The 20,975-nt window shown below is 48.4% G+C and overlaps 1 protein-coding gene across 4 annotated transcripts in view; it reads right to left on the bottom strand.

The window, feature by feature from the left end:
• Window positions 1–20,975, bottom strand: part of dhx33 (DEAH (Asp-Glu-Ala-His) box polypeptide 33) — a 117,978-nt gene that overhangs the window by 23,974 nt on the left and 73,029 nt on the right. For all 4 annotated transcript variants that reach the window (XM_038784313.1, XM_038784312.1, XM_038784311.1 and 1 more), the window contains 3 exons: window positions 11,947–12,058; window positions 10,287–10,446; window positions 10,038–10,126 (listed from right to left, as the gene is read on the bottom strand). In XM_038784313.1, the coding sequence (XP_038640241.1) occupies window positions 10,038–10,126; window positions 10,287–10,446; window positions 11,947–12,058 (361 nt within the window). The remainder of the gene's footprint in view (window positions 1–10,037; window positions 10,127–10,286; window positions 10,447–11,946; window positions 12,059–20,975) is intronic.

Here is a 20,975-nt window from a genome sequence, read left to right on the forward strand (position 1 = left end):
TTGAATAGATTGTGGTCATGGGGCGCACACGGGCCTACTTGACAGGTGTGATGCAGAGAGCTGAAGTACTTTTAAATTAAAACAATGTTTATTTATGAAACAAGTCAACACTTCATACATCCACAGTAAACATCTTAACAACTATCAACACCAATCATCCCCACAGATACAATATTCTATAAGTAACCCTTAATCTTTCCTTGCAACATCCATAAGACAAAAGACCCTCTTTAACACAGAGATCAGGTTTAAATTCTCTACTGAGAGCAGTTAACTCGTTGAAATCATCCGTTGCCCTCAGCCGATCAAAAGGGAGTCGGGTTCAGATCCCCGAATCCGGGGTGGCGGAGATAGGCGCCTCACGGCGTCCAGTGCGGTAACGCAAACGAGCCCGGAGAAGCCGGCGCGAGCCCCGGGAAGAGTTCTCTTGTCTTTGTGAAGGGCAGGGCACCCTGGAATGGGTTCGCCCCGAGAGAGGGGCACATGCCTTGGAAAGCGTCGCGGTTCCGGCGGCGTCCGGTGAGCTCTCGCTGGCCCTTGAAAATCCGGGGGAGATGGTGTAAATCATCCGGGCCGTACCCTAGCGTTCATTAGCAGAGGGATTGAATTTAAGAGCCGTGAGGTGATGATGCAGCTGTACAAAACCTTGGTCAGGCCACATTTGGAGTACTGTGTGCAGTTCTGGTCACCTCATTTTAGGAAGGATGTGGAAGCTTTGGAAAAGGTGCAAAGGAGATTTACCAGGATGTTGCCTGGAATGGAGAGTAGGTCATACGAGGAAAGGTTGAGGGTGCTAGGCCTTTTCTCATTAGAACGGAGAAGGATGAGGGGCGACTTGATAGAGGTTTATAAGATGATCGGGGAATAGATAGAGTAGACAGTCAGAGACTTTTTCCCCGGGTGGAACACACCATTACAAGGGGACATAAATTTAAGATAAATGGTGGAAGATATAGAGGGGATGTCAGAGGTAGGTTCTTTACCCAGAGAGTAGTGGGGGCATGGAATGCACTGCCTGTGGAAGTAGTTGAGTCGGAAAATTTATGGACCTTCAAGCGGCTATTGGATAGGTACTTGGATTAGGGTAGAATAAGGGAGTGTAGGTTAACTTCTTAAGGGCAGCACGGTAGCATTGTGGATAGCACAATTGCTTCACAGCTCCAGGGTCCCAAGTTCGATTTCGACTTGGGTCACTGTCTGTGTGGAGTCTGCACATCCTCCCCGTGACTGCGTGGGTTTCCTCCGGGTACTCCGGTTTCCTCCCACAGTCCAAAGATGTGCAGGTTGGGTGGATTGGCCATGAAAAATTGTCCAATATTCTATGATTAACCTAGGACAAAAGTTTGGCGCAACATCGTGGGCCGAAGGGCCTGTTCTGTGCTGTATTTCTCTATAATACCCATATCCGCAGCGAACAGCCTCTTGCATGTTGGAACATTTAAAATTTTAAAAAGGGCAGCACGGTAGCATTGTGGATAGCACAATTGTTTCGCAGCTCCAGGTTAGGTGGATTGGACATGATAAATTGCCCTTAGTGTCCAAAATTGCCCTTAGTGTTGGGTGGAGTTTGGGAATAGGGTGGAGGTGTTAACCTTGGGTAGCGTGCTCTTTCCAGGAGCCGGTGCAGACTCGATGGGCCGAATGGCCTCCTTCTGCACTGTAAATTCTATGAAATGATCTGGAGTCTTTAGTTTGAACATAGAACATAGAACAGTACAGCACAGAACAGGCCCTTCGGCCCTCGATGTTGTGCCGAACAATGATCACCCCACTTAAACCCACGTAACCCGTAACCCAACAATCCCCCCATTAACCTTACACTACGGGCAATTTAGCATGGCCAATCCACCTAACCCGCACATCTTTGGACTGTGGGAGGAAACCGGAGCACCCGGAGGAAACCCACGCACACACGGGGAGGACATGCAGACTCCACACAGACAGTGACCCAGCCGGGAATCGAACCTGGGACCCTGGAGCTGTGAAGCATTGATGCTAACCACCATGCTACCGTGAGGCCCCAAAGGGAGTTTGCAGAGGGAGATCCTTATTGTCATGTGAGAGTACCTTTAAGAAATGGATGTTTAAGCAATGTACCTTTATGAAATTGGGCAGCTCATATTACTGAAGTGATGTCAGACGGTGGGGGGGGGGGGGGGGGGGGGGGGGGGGGGGGGGGGGAAGAGCTGAGCTCACCTCTGCTTTTAGTTTCAGTATGAGAGAGAGCAGCTGAAAAGTGCCTGGCTGGTTTGCTGCGAGCTGTTTGAAAGGAGAAAGCCAGTTTTGAGAAAGAGAGCTTGGGTGTACATAGATCCCTGAAAGTTGCCACCCAGGTTGATAGGGTTGTGAAGAAGGCCTATGGTGTGTTGGCCTTTATTGGTAGAGGGATTGAGTTCCGGAGCCATGAGGTCATGATGCAGCTGTACCAAACTCTGGTACGGGCGCATTTGGAGTATTGCGTACAGTTCTGGTCGCCTCATTATAGGAAGGACGTGGAAGCTTTGGAACGGGTGCAGAGGAGATTTACCAGGATGTTGCCTGGTATGGAGGGAAAATCTTATGAGGAAAGGCTGATGGACTTGAGGTTGTTTTCGTTAGAGAGAAGAAGGTTAAGAGGTGACTTAATAAAGGCATACAAAATGATCAGAGGGTTAGATAGGGTGGACAGCGAGAGCCTTCTCCCGCGGATGGAGGTGGCTAGCATGAGGGGACATAGCCTTAAATTGAGCGGTAATAGATATAGGACAGAGGTCAGAGGTGGGTTTTTTACGCAAAGAGTGGTGAGGCCGTGGAATGCCCTACCTGCAACAGTAGTGAACTCGCCAACATTGAGGGCATTTAAAAATTTATTGGATAAGCATATGGATGATAAGGGCATAGTGTAGGTTAGATGGCCTTTAGTTTTTTTTTCCATGTCGGTGCAACATCGAGGGCCGAAGGGCCTGTACTGCGCTGTATCGTTCTATGTTCCATGTTCTATGTGTGTCTGTGTTTGCAGTGAGCTGGATCTGCTGTGATCTCAGCCAAGAAAGACCATCTCTGAATCATTTGGGTGATTTAAACTCATAATAGTAATGTCTTTAACCTGATGTGTTTCTGTTGTTAAAGGTGAAGTCTTTTGGAGGTTTGAAGGAACATTTTGAGGGATTATTTAGTGTTGTATTATTTTAGGGGTTATCTTTGAATTAAGGGGTGTCAACATAGAACATAGAACATAGAACATAGAACGATACAGCGCAGTACAGGCCCTTCGGCCCTCGATGTTGCACCGACATGGAAAAAAAACTAAAGGCCATCTAACCTACACTATGCCCTTATCATCCATATGCTTATCCAATAAACTTTTAAATGCCCTCAATGTTGGCGAGTTCACTACTGTTGCAGGTAGGGCATTCCACGGCCTCACCACTCTTTGCGTAAAAAACCCACCTCTGACCTCTGTCCTACATCTACTACCCCTCAATTCAAGGCTATGTCCCCTCGTGCTAGCCACCCCCATCCGCGGGAGAAGGCTCTCGCTGTCCACCCTATCTAACCCTCTGATCATTTTGTATGCCTCTATTAAGTCACCTCTTAACCTTCTTCTCTCTAACGAAAACAACCTCAAGTCCATTAGCCTTTCCTCATAAGATTTTCCCTCCATACCAGGCAACATCCTGGTAAATCTCCTCTGCACCCTTTCCAAGGCTTCCACGTCCTTCCTATAATGAGGCGACCAGAACTGTACGCAATACTCCAAATGCGGCCGTACTAGAGTTTTGTACAACTGCAACATGACCTCATGGCTCCGGAACTCAATCCCTCTACCAATAAAGGCCAACACACCATAGGCCTTCTTCACAACCCTATCAACCTGGGTGGCAACTTTCAGGGATCTATGTACATGGACACCGAGATCCCTCTGCTCATCCACACTACCAAGAATTTTACCATTAGCCAAATATTCCGCATTCCTGTTATTCTTTCCAAAGTGAATCACCTCACACTTCTCCACATTAAACTCCATTTGCCACCTCTCAGCCCAGCTCTGCAGCTTATCTATGTCACTCTGTAACCTGCAACATCCTTCCGCACTGTCTACAACTCCACCGACTTTAGTGTCGTCTGCAAATTTACTCACCCATCCTTCTGCGCCCTCCTCTAGGTCATTTATAAAAATGACAAACAGCAACGGCCCCAGAACAGATCCTTGTGGTACGCCACTCGTAACTGAACTCCATTCTGAACATTTCCCATCAACTACCACTCTCTGTCTTCTTTCAACTAGCCAATTTCTGATCCACATCTCTAAATCACCCTCAATCCCCAGCCTCCGTATTTTCTGCAATAGCCGACCGTGGGGAACCTTATCAAACGCTTTACTGAAATCCATATACACCACATCAACTGCTCTACCCTCGTCTACCTGTTCAGTCACCTTCTCAAAGAACTCGATAAGGTTTGTGAGGCATGACCTACCCTTCACAAAACCATGCTGACTATCCCTAATCATATCATTCCTATCTAGATGATTATAAATCGTATCTCTTATAATCCTCTCCAAGACCTTACCCACCACAGACGTGAGGCTCACCGGCCTATAGTTACCGGGGTTATCTCTACTCCCCTTCTTGAACAAAGGGACCACATTTGCTATCCTCCAGTCCTCTGGCACTATTCCTGTAGCCAATGATGACCTAAAAATCAAAGCCAAAGGCTCAGCAATCTCTTCCCTGGCTTCCCAGAGAATCCTAGGGATCCAATGTTTATTTAAAAAGGTTAAGTTGGAACAAACATTGTTTTGTGTTCAAAACTCCACGTGTCCATAATTGTAATACCACACCTGGAGACCAAGCCTTGTGCTTCAAAAGCAATAATCCATTAAAGGGAGAGGTTGGTTGAACTCCATGATACATTTTGGAGTTCTGAAAACACCTCTCTCATAACATTATACAGCTGTTTACTTTTCCTGCAGCTACCCAGCTCTCAAACCAAAACTAAAACACACCCTGTAGCAGACAGCCCAATGCGAAAGTAAAGGCAGACAGTCCAGCTCTACCCACTCTGACATCACTGCAGCTATCTGACAAAAGGTACACCACTGCAGCTATTCGATAAACACCCATTTCGTAAAGGTACTCGCACATGACAATAGGAGGAATCATAGAAGTTACAGTGCAGGAGGCGGCCATTCGGCCCATCAAGTCTGCACAGTGCCTTTGAAAGGGCACCTTAATTAAACCCACACCTCCACCCAGTCCCCATAACCCAGTAACCCCACCTAACCTTTCTGGTCACTAAGGGCAATTTATCATGGCCAATACACCTAATCTGCACGTCTTTGAACTGTGGGAGGAAACCGCAGCACCCGGATTTGGCACTCAAATTTCCAGTGAGTGGCCTTACCCGGCTGCATGTGACTCCATGGGAGGGAGCTGACTGCTGAGTCGCAGCTAAGTCCTTCACACCGGGAGCACAGCTGAGCGGGAGAAATCTGCAGTGTCGTCTGGGATGCTCACCGGAGCAGATTCGGAACTACATTTTGAGAGTTAAGGGTTTCTTTCTTCTCACACGTACTAGAGGTTAGCAAGCTAAATTTAATATTTTATACCAAACGGTACATACATTTTTGGAGGCTTATTTGTGAAAGCAGCAGCAGTAAATGTTTATTAAGGACCTAACTGGTATTTAGTTCTTAATCTCACAACCAACAGAGGGAGAGAGATGTCAATTGGCAGGCCATGCGCCATGTGGGGCATCATGGACACTTCAAGTGTCCCTGAGGACAACATCTGTGGGAAGTGCATTCAGCTGCAGAAGCTGACCGAACGCATGGATCAGTTAGAGAAGCAGCTGGAAGCACTGAGGAGCCCACAATTAGATGAAATTGTTATAGATAATAGCTACAGAGATGTGGTCACACCCAAGGTATAGGAAGGTAGATGGGTGACCGCCAGAAGGGGAGGCAGACAGTGCAAGGGTGCTGTCCCCCTATCTAACAAGTATGCCGTTTTGGATACTGATGGGGGCGAAGGTCCATCAGGGGACAGCAGCAGCAGTGGCCAAAGTGAAGGCACCACAACTAGCCCTGCTGCACGGAGTACAAAGCATAGCAAAGCAATAGGGGTAGGGGATTCAATAATCAGGGATACAGATAGGCGCTTCTGTGGCCGTGATTGAGACTCCAGGATGGCAGTTTGCCTCCCTGGTACCAGGTCCTGGTGCCAGGTCCTGGATGTCCATGATCACCCTACTCAAACCCACGTATCCACCCTATACCCGTAACCCAACAACCCCCCCTTAACCTTACTTTTATTAGGACACTACGGGCAATTTAGCATGGCCAATCCACCTAACCCGCACATCTTTGGACTGTGGGAGGAAACCGGAACACCCGGAGGAAACCCACGCACACACGGGGAGGACGTGCAGACTCCACACAGACAGTGACCCAGCCGGGAATCGAACCTGGGACCCTGGAGCTGTGAAGCATTTATGCTAACCACCATGCTACCCTGCTGCCCTGCTCCGTTGGCTTGCGGTAAAGCAAAGTGCTGAGGTGACCGTCCTTGATGGAGATGAGTGTGTCCAATAATGCAGCCGATTCTGGAGAGTAGTCTCTGGAGCGTAAGCTGAAGGTGGTTTGTGAAGCGGCTGTTCTCGAGTGACAGTTTTACCGGAAACACTACTTACATAGTGTCTCCCACCATCCTCCTCCTCTAACCAAAAAAGAAAAGTTCTGTCCGTCGGATTGCTAAACTAACAAGTTTTATTTTTTAGTTTTCAGATTTCAAAGGGCCACTCCCCTCAACTAACAAGAACGTTTACTTTCTAAACGTCGTAGATGAGTTCTCCCATTTCCCATTTGCTATCCCGTGCCCCAACATGACCTCCCACACAGTCATTAGGGCCCTGCATAGCATCTTCACCCTGTTTGGTTTCCCCAGCTACGTACACAGCGACCAGGGTTCGTCCTTCATGAGCGAAGAGCTGCGTTAGTACCTGTTCGACAAGGGCATTGCCTCGAGCAGGACTACCAGCTACAACCCCAGGGGCAACGGGCAGGTGGAGAGGGAGAATGCGACGGTCTGGAAGACAGTCCTCCTGACCCTCCGGTCTAGAAAGCTCCAAGTCTCCCAGTGGCAGGAAGTCCTCCCAGACGTGCTCCATGCTATTAGGTCCCTTTTGTGCACAGCGACCAATCAGACCCCTCATGAGGGGCTCTTCATTTTTTCCAGGGGCACTACCACGGGGGTCTCACTTCTGGCATGGCTGAGGTGTGGGCCCCGTACTCCTGAGGAAACACATCAGAGCACACAAAACTGACCCCCTCGTTGAGAAGGTGCGCCTGCTCCACTCCAACCCCCAGTACACATTCGTCAAGTTCCCTGACTGCCGTCAGGACACTGCATCCCTCCGGGATCTGGCACCCGCCAGATCTACCGCCACAGAAGGACCCCTCACCCTACACCCCATGCTGCCGCCCCCTCGCACTCCCGAGCACGCTCCACCAGTTCCGCGCACCCTCACCGGCCAGCCCCCAGTCGAACCAGGAGTATGAAGCTTGGATACAACCCTCCCTGGAGTCCGCCATCGTACCCCAGCACACAACACCCATCCAGCCACCGCAAGAGGCTGCAACCCCGGTGCTCCGCAGATCACAGCGGACAGTACGACCACCGGACAGACTGACTTTGTAGGCCACCACCCCCGCCGGACTTGATTTTTTTGCAGGGGGTGAATGTGGCGAATGTAACTTGGTAATTCACACTGTATCTTTGTAAGCGCAGTAGCGTTATCCGACCACTAGGGGGAGTCTGGGAATGCTCAGGAGTTTGTACAGGGCTCCACCCTTGGCTCCGCCCACGACTCCTCCCCCTTGTGCTGCTGTATAAATACCCTTGTCCAGAGTCAGCCTGCAGTTCACCGAGAGTTCATCAACGGGTAACAGGCTGGCTCTGTAGTAAGATTAAAACCACTGTTCATATCGGAAAGCACGTGTCTGGTGAATTGATGGTTCCATCACCAACTAAATTAACAAAATTCACAGCTCTGCTCGATTTGCTTTATATAAAAAAATGGGAAATGCTGGAAGTTTTCAGTGGGTCAGGTAACACTATGGAGAGATTAGATTGGAAAAGACAGATGTAATAGGCATCAAGCAGGGATAGGGAACAAAGAACATACAGTGCAGAAGGAGGCCATTCACCCCATCGAGTCCGCACCGACCCACTTCCACCCTGTCCTCGTAACCCAATAACCCCGCCTAACCTTTTTGGTCACTATGGGCAATTCATCATGGCCAATCCATCTAACCTGCACGTCTTCGGACTGTGGGAGGAAACCGGGGCACCCGGAGGAAACCCACGCAGACACAGGGAGAACGTGCAGACTCTGCACAGACAGTGACCCAAGCCGGGAATCGAACCTGGGACCCTGGCACTGTGAAGCCACAGTGCCAGCCATGTATACAACCGTGCAGCTCCAGGGAGGGGTGGAAAAGAACAAAAGGGAAGCCTGCGATGGGGTGGAAGGCAGAAGAGATTAATTTAGAAAAGGAATGATGATGCAAGGAGACAAGGACACAAACAAACACTGGGTCAAGAAAAGAGGAGATTCATTATCAGAACCTGCTGCAGGAAAAACATGAGTCACGATTCGGAAATTGTCAAGCGCATTCCATGATTCTATAACGTAACATTGAATCTACGAAGGCTGTAAAGTGTCCCAATGCAGAGGTGCCACCGCTCATTCAGCTTCATTAGACTATTATAGGAAGGTCAAAGTGGAGAATTAAAACGAGAAGCAAGCGGAAGCGGAGGATCATTACTGTGCAATCCCGCAATGTGCTCACCCAGTCTGTGTTTGAATCATAGAATTTACTGTGCAGAAGGAGGCCATTCGGCCCATCGAACCTGCACCGGCTCTTACAAAGAGCACCCTATTGAAGCCCACGTGTTTGGTCTCCCCAATGTAGAAGGGGCTGCATTGTGAGCAGCGAATATAACAGCAAGCTGGAAGGAACTCAATGCTTCACCTGGCAGCAGGCTTTGGGGCCTAGACAGTGAGAACATAGAACATAGAACAGTACAGCACAGAACAGGCCCTTCAGCCCTCAATGTTGTGCCGAACAATGATCACCCTACTTAAACCCACGTAACCCGTAGACCCATAACCCAACAATCCCCCCATTAACCTTACACTACGGGCAATTTAGCATGGCCAATCCACCTAACCCGCACATCTTTGGACTGTGGGAGGAAACCGGAGCACCCGGAGGAAACCCACGCACACACGGGGAGAATGTGCAGACTCCGCACAGACAGTGACCCAGCCGGGAATCGAACCTGGGACCCTGGAGCTGTGAAGCATTGATGCTAACCACCATGCTACCGTGAGGCCCCATGTGTTGTGCATCTCCTGTGCATGGAAATGTGCCATAGGAAAGAGATGGTGCGATGGGAGTGACTGAGGTGAATCAGGGTATCACAGAGGTAATAGTTTCAGGGCGGCACAGTGGATAGCACTGCTGCCTCACAGCTCCAGGTACCCGCGTTTGATTCCCGGCTTGGGTCACTTTCTATGTGGAGTTTGCTCATTCTCCCCGTGTCTGCGTGGGTTTCCTCCGGGTGCCTCCCACAGTCTGAAGCTGAGCAGGTTACGTGGGGCTACAGTGATAGGCTGAGGGGGAGTGCTTTCTTGGAGGGTTGATGCAAACTCAGTGGGCCGAATGGCCTCCTTCTGTTTGCTGGTTTAGTTGTAGCATATGACTAGAGGTGAGAAATGGCAGACATTAGACAGCAATACAGACCCCGGGCGGTGCAGACCTTGTTCTGATGAAATATTGAACTGAAACATTAATTCTTTCCTCTCAGTATTGAACATTTCCAATTGCAATATCAGCAGAATCTTATCTTTTTGTTTTAATTTTTCTGGTGGTTACATTTCCAAGGAATGAGAATACTCACAAGTCAGATCACTTTCAGGCTGTGAAAACGCCACGTACAAGGGCTGGAAAACCAAGTCTAACGATGTGACAGAACCATCTAATCCCTTACCTGGTGACGGTTTCGATATAAAGTCAAAGTTGAGGATGTCGGGAATGCGAAGTGCCAGGAGATGAAGCATAACGCTCGCGAGATTACACCTGCACAGAGTAAGATGAGGGAAGGTTACAGAACTGGCTGAGGGTCAGCATCAAATCAAGCGTCATTACAACTGGTCAGAGTACAGGGAAACTTGGATTCAACCATCAGTAACATTATCCCAAACAGCTTCTATCAGAGAGATATGGAGAGTACAATCACCTTTGTATCTCTGGGACCGTCATGTTGAGGAACTTCTCAAATTCTCCCTCGGTGTAGAGTCGGTAACAGATTCCTGCCTGCTCCCGTCCTGCTCGCCCTGCTCTCTGCCACGCCTGAGCTTTTGAAACATGCTGCACGGCAAGGACCTCCAATCCATTCTCTACAACACACCAACAGTTACAACAGCTCCACTTTATTTCAGTCAGGTAGGTCGGCCTATTTCAGAATAAATTCTTCATCTGCAGCAACACAAGGGAGGTGACGAACGATACAGAAATTATACCTGGAGGATGGCACGGTGCGCACAGTGGTTAGCACTGCTGCCTCACGGCACCCAGGACCCAGGTTCGATCCTGGCCCTGGGTCACTGTCCGCATGGAGTTGGCACATTCTCCCCATGGCTGCGTGGGTCTCACCCCCACAACCCAAAGATGTGCACGGTAGGTGGATCGGTCATGCTAAAACCGCCCTTTAATTTGGGGGAAAAAAAATAATTGGATACTCCAAATTCATTTCAAAAAAGGAATTACACCTGGAATCCAAGGCTTAGATTACAAGGAGGTTTAACATAAACTAGGTTTGTATGCCCAGGAATTAAAATGGTGAAAGAGAGATTTCATTAAAGCTTTCAAGATGGATAGAGAGAAGCTATTTTTGCTGGCTAAGGAAATCGGACCAAGGGGCAAAGTCTTAGAAATCTGCGGCAGATCTTTCCGAAGTGAAATTGGCAAACAATTCTGCAAAGAGTGGTAAGAGTTTAGAATTCACTTTCACAAATCACAATTCATAATTGATTCCGCATCAGAGATTGATAAACGTGAGTGTTTGAAACTTGATGCCAGGAGAGGTGGTGGAAGCAGATACGATAGCGGCGTTTAAAAGGAACCTTGACAAATAGATGATTAAGATGGGAATAGAGGAATACGGAGCCCGGAAGTGCAGAAGGTTTTAGTTTAGACAGGCATCATGATCGCCACAGGCTAGGAGGGCAGAAGGAGGTCTTACTTTGTCTGTATTATAGAATTTACAGTGCAGGAGGCCATTCAGCCCATCGAGTCTGCACCGGCTCTTGGAAAGAGCACCCTACCCAAGGTCAACAACTCCACCCTATCCCCATAACCCAGTAACCCCACCCAACACTAAGGGCAATTTTGGACACTATGGGCAATTTATCATGGCCAATCCACCTAACCTGCACATCTTTGGGGCAAAAGCAGTCATATTGTGTTCGATAGCAGGTCAGCTATGATCATTCGAATGGCGAAACAAGCTCAAAATGACAAAGCCTCCTGCTCCTGTCTTCCTCCCATAATAAAAATGTTCAAGAGCAGCCTCATCAAACAAAATGTGTTACCAAGCCACCAAAGTAGTAATAGTTTGGTCAAAGAAGTAGGATTTAAGGAGTTTCTGAGAGGAAGAGAGACAGTGGGATGGAATGGCAGATGGGTTTAGGGAAAGAATATGGTCAGAAATTATACAGAGGTCTAAGCAGCTGATGGCTTAGCTGTCAATGGTGCATTGAGTCAGGCATGTGCCAACAGTTACTGTTTTGCCACTTGAGCAAGATGAAGTGGCGGGGAGGTAGGGGAATAGGGCAATGGGAAACGGAGGGTGGAGAGCAATGAGGGAGTGAGGAGAGGCAGACATAGATATCACCTACCAGGGGTGTAGCGTTTAGCTTTCACCATTCCTGTATCCACGACGTACTTGATGCCAGGAATTGTGACAGATGTTTCTGCAATGTTGGTGGAAAGAATCACCTTGCGACAGTCCTGCAGGAGATAGAACACATCACCACGAGGCACTGCATAGTCCTTCATTTCCACCTCATTCTCTGCTTCTCAATTTTTACTAAAGCTCCTCAAAAAGGACAAGATTCATTTCATGGAATGCAGAAGGAGGTCATTCAGCCCATCGAGTCTGCATCGACCATCCGAAAGAACATCCCCCCAGGCCCATGACCCCGCCCGATCCCCTGTAACCCCACCTAACCTGCACATCCCTGGACTGTGGGAAGAAATTGGAGCACCCGTAGGAAACCCACTCAGACACGGGTGCAGACTCCACACAGCTAGTGACCCAAGGCCTGAAATTTAAACTTTCACAGTCAGTGTTTCACGTTGCTGTCCAACTGTAGAGTCAGAATTGTTTTTGTATTTGTATGTGTCACGTCGAGGTCAGCATTTAATCACCCAGTGACAGTGAGCCATCATCTTGAACCACTGCGACCCATGGTTATTTTATGTAGCCGTTAAGAGTCGAGCACATTTCTGTGGCTCTGGTGTCATTGGTGGACCAGAATGGGCCACACTACGAGATGGATGTGGAGGCTTTGGAGAGAGTGCAAAGGTGTACCAGGGTGTTGTCTGGTCTGGAGGGTGTTAGCAATGTGGACGGGCTGAATTGACTCCGACTGTTTTTATTAGAAAGTCGGAGGTTGAGGGGTGACCTGATGAAGGTCTACAAAATTATGAGGGGCATGGATAGAGTGGATGGCCAGGCCAAGGGTGGTATCATGACCGGTGCATGCTTGAAGGGCCGAAGGACCTGTTCCTGTGTTGTATTGTTCTTTATATCAGTGACAAGTGGTGGGTTCCGTATTGTTTGTCATTTATATAAATGACATAGATGACTATGTGGTGGTGGGGGTGGGGGGTGGTCAGGATCAGTTAGTTTGCAGATGACACAAAGATTGGCAGGGTGGTTAACAGTGAGGCCGAGTGTCTTGGGCTACAGGAAGATAGGCGGGATGGTCAAATGGACAGAAAGGTAGTGTCTCTCAAGAACTTACCTTCACAGGAGCCCCAGGAGCAGTCAGGAATCGCGGGAGCAGTATACGGAGGGAGGACGCTAGCGACCGGTAAGTGTTTAAATTGAGCGTGGGGCAGATTTCGGGCCTAGTGTCTTGAGGGAACCTACCTTCACAGGGGCTCCAGGTGCAACCGGGAATGGCGGGAGCAGTGTCCGGGAACCCCGGGAGCAGTGTCCGGGAACCCCGGGAGCAGTGTCCGGGAACCCCGGGAGCTGTGTCCGGGAACCCCGGGAGCTGTGTCCGGGAACCCCGGGAGCTGTGTCCGGGAACCCCGGGAGCTGTGTCCGGGAACCCCGGGAGCTGTGTCCGGGAACCCCGGGAGCTGTGTCCGGGAACCCCGGGAGCTGTGTCCGGGAACCCCGGGAGCTGTGTCCGGGAACCCCGGGAGCTGTGTCCGGGAACCCCGGGAGCTGTGTCCGGGAACCCCGGGAGCTGTGTCCGGGAACCCCGGGAGCTGTGTCCGGGAACACATCTTGGGAAGGTAAGCGGGTAAACGGTAAATCTGAGGGTTAGACTGGGGAGAAATTGAAGAGCGACGGCATAGGAGGGTTGTGAATAGATTGGCCAAGAGGGGACCTGCTGGTAAGTAGTGGTGACTGGGAAGTAATTGTTCTTTTCATCTGTCAATTTTTTTGTTTTTCTTTTGTTTTTTGAAATTGTAGTTGTATTAGATGACCTAAGGTTTAAGACATGGCAGAAGATCCCAGACCCGTGTCATGCTGCTAGTGTACGACGTGGGAGTTCAGGGACACATCCACTGACCCTGCCTCCTTCAAGTGCATGAAGTGTGTCCAGCTGTAGCTCCTGTTAGTCCGCTTGGCGGCTCTGGAGCTGCGGATGGATTCACTTTGGAGCATCCGCATGCTGAGGACATCGTGGATAGCACATTTGGCTGAGTTGATCACACCGCAGGTGAAGATTACTGAGGGACGTAGAAAATGGGTGACCATCAGACAGAGGAAGAGTAGGAATGCAGTGCAGATGTCACCTGCGGTCATCTCCCATCCCCCTGCCACATTAGTTTCAACCTTCCCCAACAGCACTACAAATATACAGATTTGGATACTGTTGAGGGAGCTGGCTCACCAGGTGAAGGCAGCAGCAACCGGTTCATGGCACCGTGGCTGGCTCTGTGTGCAGGAGGGCAGGAAGAAGAATGGCAGGGCTATAGTGATAGGGGACTCAATTGTAAGGGGAATAAACAAACGGTTTTGCAGATGCAATCGAGACTCCAGGATGGTATGTTGCCTCCCTGGTGCAAGGTTAAAGGATCTCTCGGAGTGGCTGCAGGACATTCCAAAGGAGGTGAACAGCCAGCTGTCGTGGTGCATATAGGCACCAACGATACAGATAAAAAACAGAAGAGGTCCTACAAGCTGCGTACAGGAAGTTAGGAGTTAAACTAAAAAGTCAGACCTCAAAGGTAGTAATGTCAGGATTACTATCAGTGCCGCAAGCTAGTCAGTGTAGGAATGTCAGGATAGATAGGATGAATGTGTGGCTTGGGAAGGATTCAAATTCCTGGGGCATTGGAACTTGTTCTGGGGGAGGTGGAACCAGTAGAAACGGTCTGTACCTGGGCAGGATTGGAACCAATGTCCTCGGGGCGGGGGTGGTTTTTGCTCGTACTGTTGGGGAGGGTTTAAACTAATGTGGCAGGGGGATGGGAACGAATGCAGGAAGTCCGGGGAAAGTAAAACGGGGACAGAAACAAAAGGCAGTAAGGGGAAAGTGCAAGGCAGAGAAGCCATTGTCAAAAATCAAAAAGGGTCACAGTACAGGGGACAGTGACTGAGGGGAGCTCAGTGAATCGGCCCAGTAATACTAAAAGGAATAAAACGGGAAGTAAAAACATAAATGGAAAGCGATGCAGCAGATTATGATATGAAGATAGGTGTTCCACAATAAGGAAAACATGGAGAAAAGTTAAAAGGAAAAATAACTTTGGAGCGGTTACTGATAGAGGTGTTAAGATTCAAAACTGAGGTATAAATGCCAACATAAGAGTACTTTACCTAAATTCTTGCAGTATTTGGAAGAAAGTAAATGAGTTGATGGCGCAAATCATCATGAATGACAATGATTTAGTGGCCAATACTGAAACATGGTTAAAGGATGGTCACGACTGGGAATTAAATATCCGAGGGTATCAAACTATTTGGAAAGACAGAGTGGATGGTAAGGGAGGTGGTGTCGCTCTGTTATTTAAGGATGACATCCGGGCAATAGTAAGGGATAACATCGGTGCTCTGGAGGATAAGGTTTAATCCATTTGGGTGGAAATCAGGAATAGTAAGGCAGAACAGTCACTGATAGCAGTAGTCTATCGGCCACCAAATAGTAACATTATGGTGGAGGGCTGGCAACAAACAAAGAAATAAATGATGCATAAAGAAATGGTTAAGCAGTTATCGATTGTCGATAGGTTTAACCAGGTGGTTTAACCAGGTTGGTCAAGGCAGCCTTGAGGAGGAATCCATAGAATGTATCAGAGATAGTTTCCTGGAACAGAATGTAACGGAAACAGTGTAATGAGACAAGATTGATTAATGATCTCATAGGAGAGGAGCTATCACAATATGGTGGAATACAAAATTCAGAAGGTAAAGTCAATCATTAGTGTTTGTGGTTGAACAAAGGAGCTTTGCGCAGGTGAAGGAGACACAGCCAGAGTGGGAATTGGAACTTGATAATTTGGGCAGTGTGATTATTTGGCAGAGTGGGAGGAGGTGCTGTTTCCCTTTTTGTTCTGTTTCCTTCGTTTGGCTTTGTAACTGGTAATCAGCAGGGAGAGATCCAGAGTGCATTCCCGGAAACAGGGAGAAAACCAGGGAGCACCATGGGAAGGGAGGTGATGTAAATCTTACCCCCAGGTTCGAGTGGCCTTCATTTCCGGGAGAGAGCGAGAGCGCGAGCAGGGGAGCAGCTTGGGAACAGCTAAGTGATAGATATGGTGGCTATCCCGAGTGATCCGACTGGGGACGACGACTGAAAAGTGACGTCACAGGAAACCTGTGACCTGATTGGCTGATGGGGAATCTGTACTATATTTAAAAATTAAACTTTGTTAAACTAATTAAACATAATTAATTAATTACTTAATCATAATTTAGAGGGGTATCCAAGCCAGAGATCACTGTATTTAACATTTACATTCATAGTAGAAATCTAGTGCTGGGAAACATATAGTTAACAGTAACTATAAAAAAAATTTTAAAATTTAATTTACTAATTAATTAACGTAATGTTAATTAGAGGGGTGCAGTGCTCTGACTGTGAGATGTGGCAGCTCCGGGAGGCTTCCAGCATCCCGGATGGCTTCATCTGCAGAAAGTGCACCCAACTGGAGCTCCTCACAGACCGCATGGTTCGGTTGGAGCAGCAGTTGGATGCACTTAGGAGCTTGCAGATGGCGAAAACTTCATAGAACATAACAGCGCAGTACAGGCCCTTCGGCCCTCGATGTTGCGCCGTCCTGTGAAACCCTTCTAAAGTCCCTCTACACTATTCCCTTCTCGTCCATATGCCTATCCAATGACCATTTGAATGTGTTTAGTGTTGGCGAGTCCACTACTGTTGCAGGCAGGGCATTCCACGCCCTTACTACTCTCTGAGTAAAGAACCTACCTCTGACATCTGTCCTATAACTATCTCCCCTCAGTTTAAAGCTATGTCCCCTCGTGCTCGACATCACCATCTGAGGAAAAAGGCTCTCAATGTCCACCCTATCTAATCCTCTGATCATCTTGTATGCCTCAATTAAATCACCTCTTAACCTTCTTCTCTGTAACGAAAACAGCCTCAAGTCCTTCAACCTTTCCTCATATGATCTTCCCTCCATACCAGGCAACATTCTTGTAAATCTCCTCTGTACCCTTTCCAATGCTTCCACATCCTTCCTATAATGTGGCGACCAGAATTGCACACAATACTCCAAATGCGGCCGCACCAGTGTTTTGTACAACTGCAACATGACCTCATGGCTCATAAACTCAATTCCTCTATCAATAAAAGCTAACACACCGTACGCCTTCTTAACAACCCTCTCAACCTGGGTGGCAACTTTCATGGATCTATGGACATGGACACCGAGATCTCTCTAATCGTCCACACTACCAAGAATCTTACCATTAGCCCAGTACTCTGCCTTCCTGTTATTCCTTCAAAATGAATCACCTCACTTTTCTGCATTAAACTCCATTTGCCACTTCTCAGCCCAACTCTGCGGCTTATCTATGTCCCTCTGTAACTTGTAACATCCTTCTGCGCTGTCCACAACTCCACCGACTTTAGTGTCATCTGCAAATTTACTCACCCATCCTTCTACGCCCTCCTCCAGGTCATTTATAAAACAGATCCTTGTGGCACACCACTAGTAACGGGACACCAGTCAGAGCATTTCCCATCAACCACCACCCTTTGTCTTTTATCAGCTAGCCAATTTTTGATCCAAACTGCTAAATCACCCTGAATCCCATGCCTCTGTATTTTCCGCAATAGCATACCGTGGGGAACCTTATCAAACGCTTTACTGAAATCCATATACACCACATCAACTGCTTTACCCTCAACCACCTGTTTGGTCACCTTCTCGAAGAACTCAATGAGGTTTGTGAGGCACGACCTACCCTTCACAAAACCATGTTGACCATCTCTAATCAAATTATTCCTTTCCAGATGATTATACATCCTCTCTCTTAGAAACCTTTCCAAGACTTTTCCCACAACAGAAGTAAGGCTCACTGGTCTATAGTTACCGGGGTTGTCTCTACTCCCCTTCTTGTACAACATTTGCTATCCTCCAGTCCTCTGGCACTATTCCTGTAGACAAAGATGACTTAAAGATCAAAGCCAAAGGCTCAGCAATCTCCTCCCTAGCTTCCCAGAGAATCCTAGGATAAATCCCATCCGGCCCAGGGGACGTATCTATTTTCACACTTTCCAGAATTGCTAACACCTCCTCCTTCTGAACCTCAAGCCCTTCTAGTCTAGTAGCCTGTATCTCAGTATTCTCCTTGACAACTTTGTCTTTTTCCTGTGTGAATACAGACGAAAAATATTCATTTAGCACCTCTCCTATCTCCTTCGACTCCACGCACAACTTCCCACTACTGTCCTTGACTGGCCCTACTCTTACCTTAGTCATTCTTTTATTCCTGACATACCTATATCTACATACGGAAGTATGGGATTGAAGGTGATTTAGCGGTTTGGATCAGTAATTGGCTAGCTGAAAGAAGACAGAGGGTGGTGGTTGACGGCAAATGTTCATCTTGGAGTTCAGTTACTAGTGGTGTACTGCAAGGATCTGTTTTGGGGCCACTGCTGTTTGTCATTTTTATAAAAGCAGGGCAGCAGGGTAGCATGGTGGTTAGCATAAATGCTTCACAGCTCCAGGGTCCCAGGTTCGATTCCCGGCTGGGTCACTGTCTGTATGGAGTCTGCACGTCCTCCCCCTGTGTGCGTGGGTTTCCTCCGGGTGCTCCGGTTTCCTCCCACAGTCCAAAGCTGTGCAGGTTAGGTGGATTGGCCATGCTAAATTGCCCGTAGTGTACTAATAAAAGTAAGGTTAAGGGGGGGGGTTGTTCGGTTACGGGTATAGGGTGGATACGTGGGTTTGAGTAGGGTGATCATGGCTCGGCACAACATTGAGGGCCGAAGGGCCTGTTCTGTGCTGTACTGTTCTATGTTCTAAGAGAGTGTAGAAGGATGGGTTAGTAAATTTGCAGATGACACGAAGGTCGGTGGAGTTGTGGATAGTGCTGAAGGATGTTATAGGTTACAGAGGGACATAGATAAGCTGCAGAGCTGGGCTGAGGTGGCAGATGGAGTTTAATGCGGAAAAGTGAGAGGTGGTTCACTTTGGAAGGAGTAACAGGAATGCAGAGTACTGGGCTAATGGCAAGATTCTTGGCAGTGTAGATGAACAGAGAGATCTCGGCATCCAGGTACATAAATCCCTGAAAGTTGCCACCCAGGTTAATAGGGCTGTTAAGAAGGCCTATGGTGTGCTAGCCTTTATCAGTAGGGGGATTGAGTTTCGGAGCCACGAGGTCATGCTGCAGCTGTACAACTCTGGTGCGGCCGCACCTGGAGTACTGCGTGCAGTTCTGGTCACCACATTATAGGAAGGATGTGGAAGCTTTGGAAAGGGTTCAGAGGAGACTTACTAGGATGTTGCCTGGTATGGAAGAAAGGTCTTACGAGGAAAGGCTCAGGGACGTGAGGTTGTTTTCGTTAGAGAGGAGAAGGCTGAGAGGTGACTTAATAGAGACATATAAGATAGTCAGAGGGTTAGATAGGGTGGACAGTGAGAGTCTTTTTCCTCGGATGGTGATGACCAACACGAGGGGACATAGCTTTAAATTGAGGGGTGGTAGATATAGGACAGATGTCAGAGGCAGTTTCTTTACTCAGTAGTAGGGGTGAGGAACGCCCTGCCTGCAACAGTAGTAAACTCGCCAAATTTAAGGGCATTTAAGTGGTCACTGGATAGACATATGGATGAAAATGGAATAGTGTAGGTCAGATAGGCTTCAGGTGGTTTCACGGGTCAGCGCAACATCGAGGGCTGTAATGTTCTATCCTTGATCCTACCTGCCAAAGACTTCTCATGTCCTCGCTTGGCTCTTCTTAGCTCTCTCTTCAGAGCCTTCCTAGCTAACCTCTAACTCTCAAGCGACCCAACTGAACCATCACGTCTCATCTTCACAAAAGCCTCCTTCCTCTTGACAGGTGTTTCAACTGCTTTAGTAACCCATGGTTCCCTCGCTCGACCATAGATAGCAGTTATAGAGATGTGGTCACACCCTAGGTGCAGGCAGAGAAATGGGTGACCAGCTGAAGGGGCAGGCAGTCAGTGCAGGAATCCCTGTGGTTGCCCCCCCTCTGGAACAGGTATACCCCTTTGGATAGCCTATCGGGGAAAACAGCAGCAGCCAGAGCAGTGGCACCACGGCTGGCTCTGATATTCAGCAGGGAGGGTCAAAGCGCGGAAGAGCAATCGTCACAGGGGACTCTATAGTCAGGGACACAGATAGGCGCTTCTGTGGACGTGAAAGAGACTCCAGGATGGTATGTTGCCACCCTGGTGCCAGGGTCCAGGATGTCTCAGAACGGGTAGCAGGCATCCTGAAGGGGGAGGGCAAACAGGCAGAGCATTGCACCCCTCTAATTGATCTTTGCACACGGGAGGGTTTAAACTAGTATGGCAGGGGGGTAGGTACCAGAGCAATAGGTCAGAAGGTGAAAAAAATTGAGGGAGAACTAAGAACTAGGGCCACTATGGCTCGGAGGAAGAGCAGACGGGGAGCTGTGGCTGAAAACAGCAGGACTGGTGGCCTGAAGTGCATATGTTTTCATGCAAGTATAACAGGTAAGGCAGATGAACTTAAGAGCTTGGATTAGTACTTGGAACTAAGATGTTGTTGCCATTACAGAGACTTGGTTGAGGGAAGGACAGGATTGGCAGCTAAACATTCCAGGATTTAGATGTTTCAGGCGGGATAGATGGGGATGTAAAAGGGGTGGCAGAGTTGCGCTACTGGTTAGCAGCTGTACTGCGGGAGGACACCTCAGAGGGCAGCGAGGCGATATGGTAGAGATCAGGAATAAGAAGGGTGCAGTCACAATGTTGGGGGTTTACTACAGGCCCCCCAACAGGCAGCAGGAGATAGAGAAGCAGATAGGTAGACAGAACATAGAACATTACAGCGCAGTACAGGCTCTTCGGCCCTCGATGTTGCGCCGACCTGTGAAACCAATCTAAAGACCATCAACATAGCCTTATCATCCATATGTCTATCCAATGACCATTTGAATGCCCTTAGTGTTAGCGAGTCCACTATTGTTGCAGGCAGGGCATTCCACACCCTTAC

This window comes from Scyliorhinus canicula, chromosome 24 (assembly GCF_902713615.1).
Source record: "Scyliorhinus canicula chromosome 24, sScyCan1.1, whole genome shotgun sequence".
Taxonomy (NCBI): Eukaryota; Metazoa; Chordata; class Chondrichthyes; order Carcharhiniformes; family Scyliorhinidae; genus Scyliorhinus; species Scyliorhinus canicula.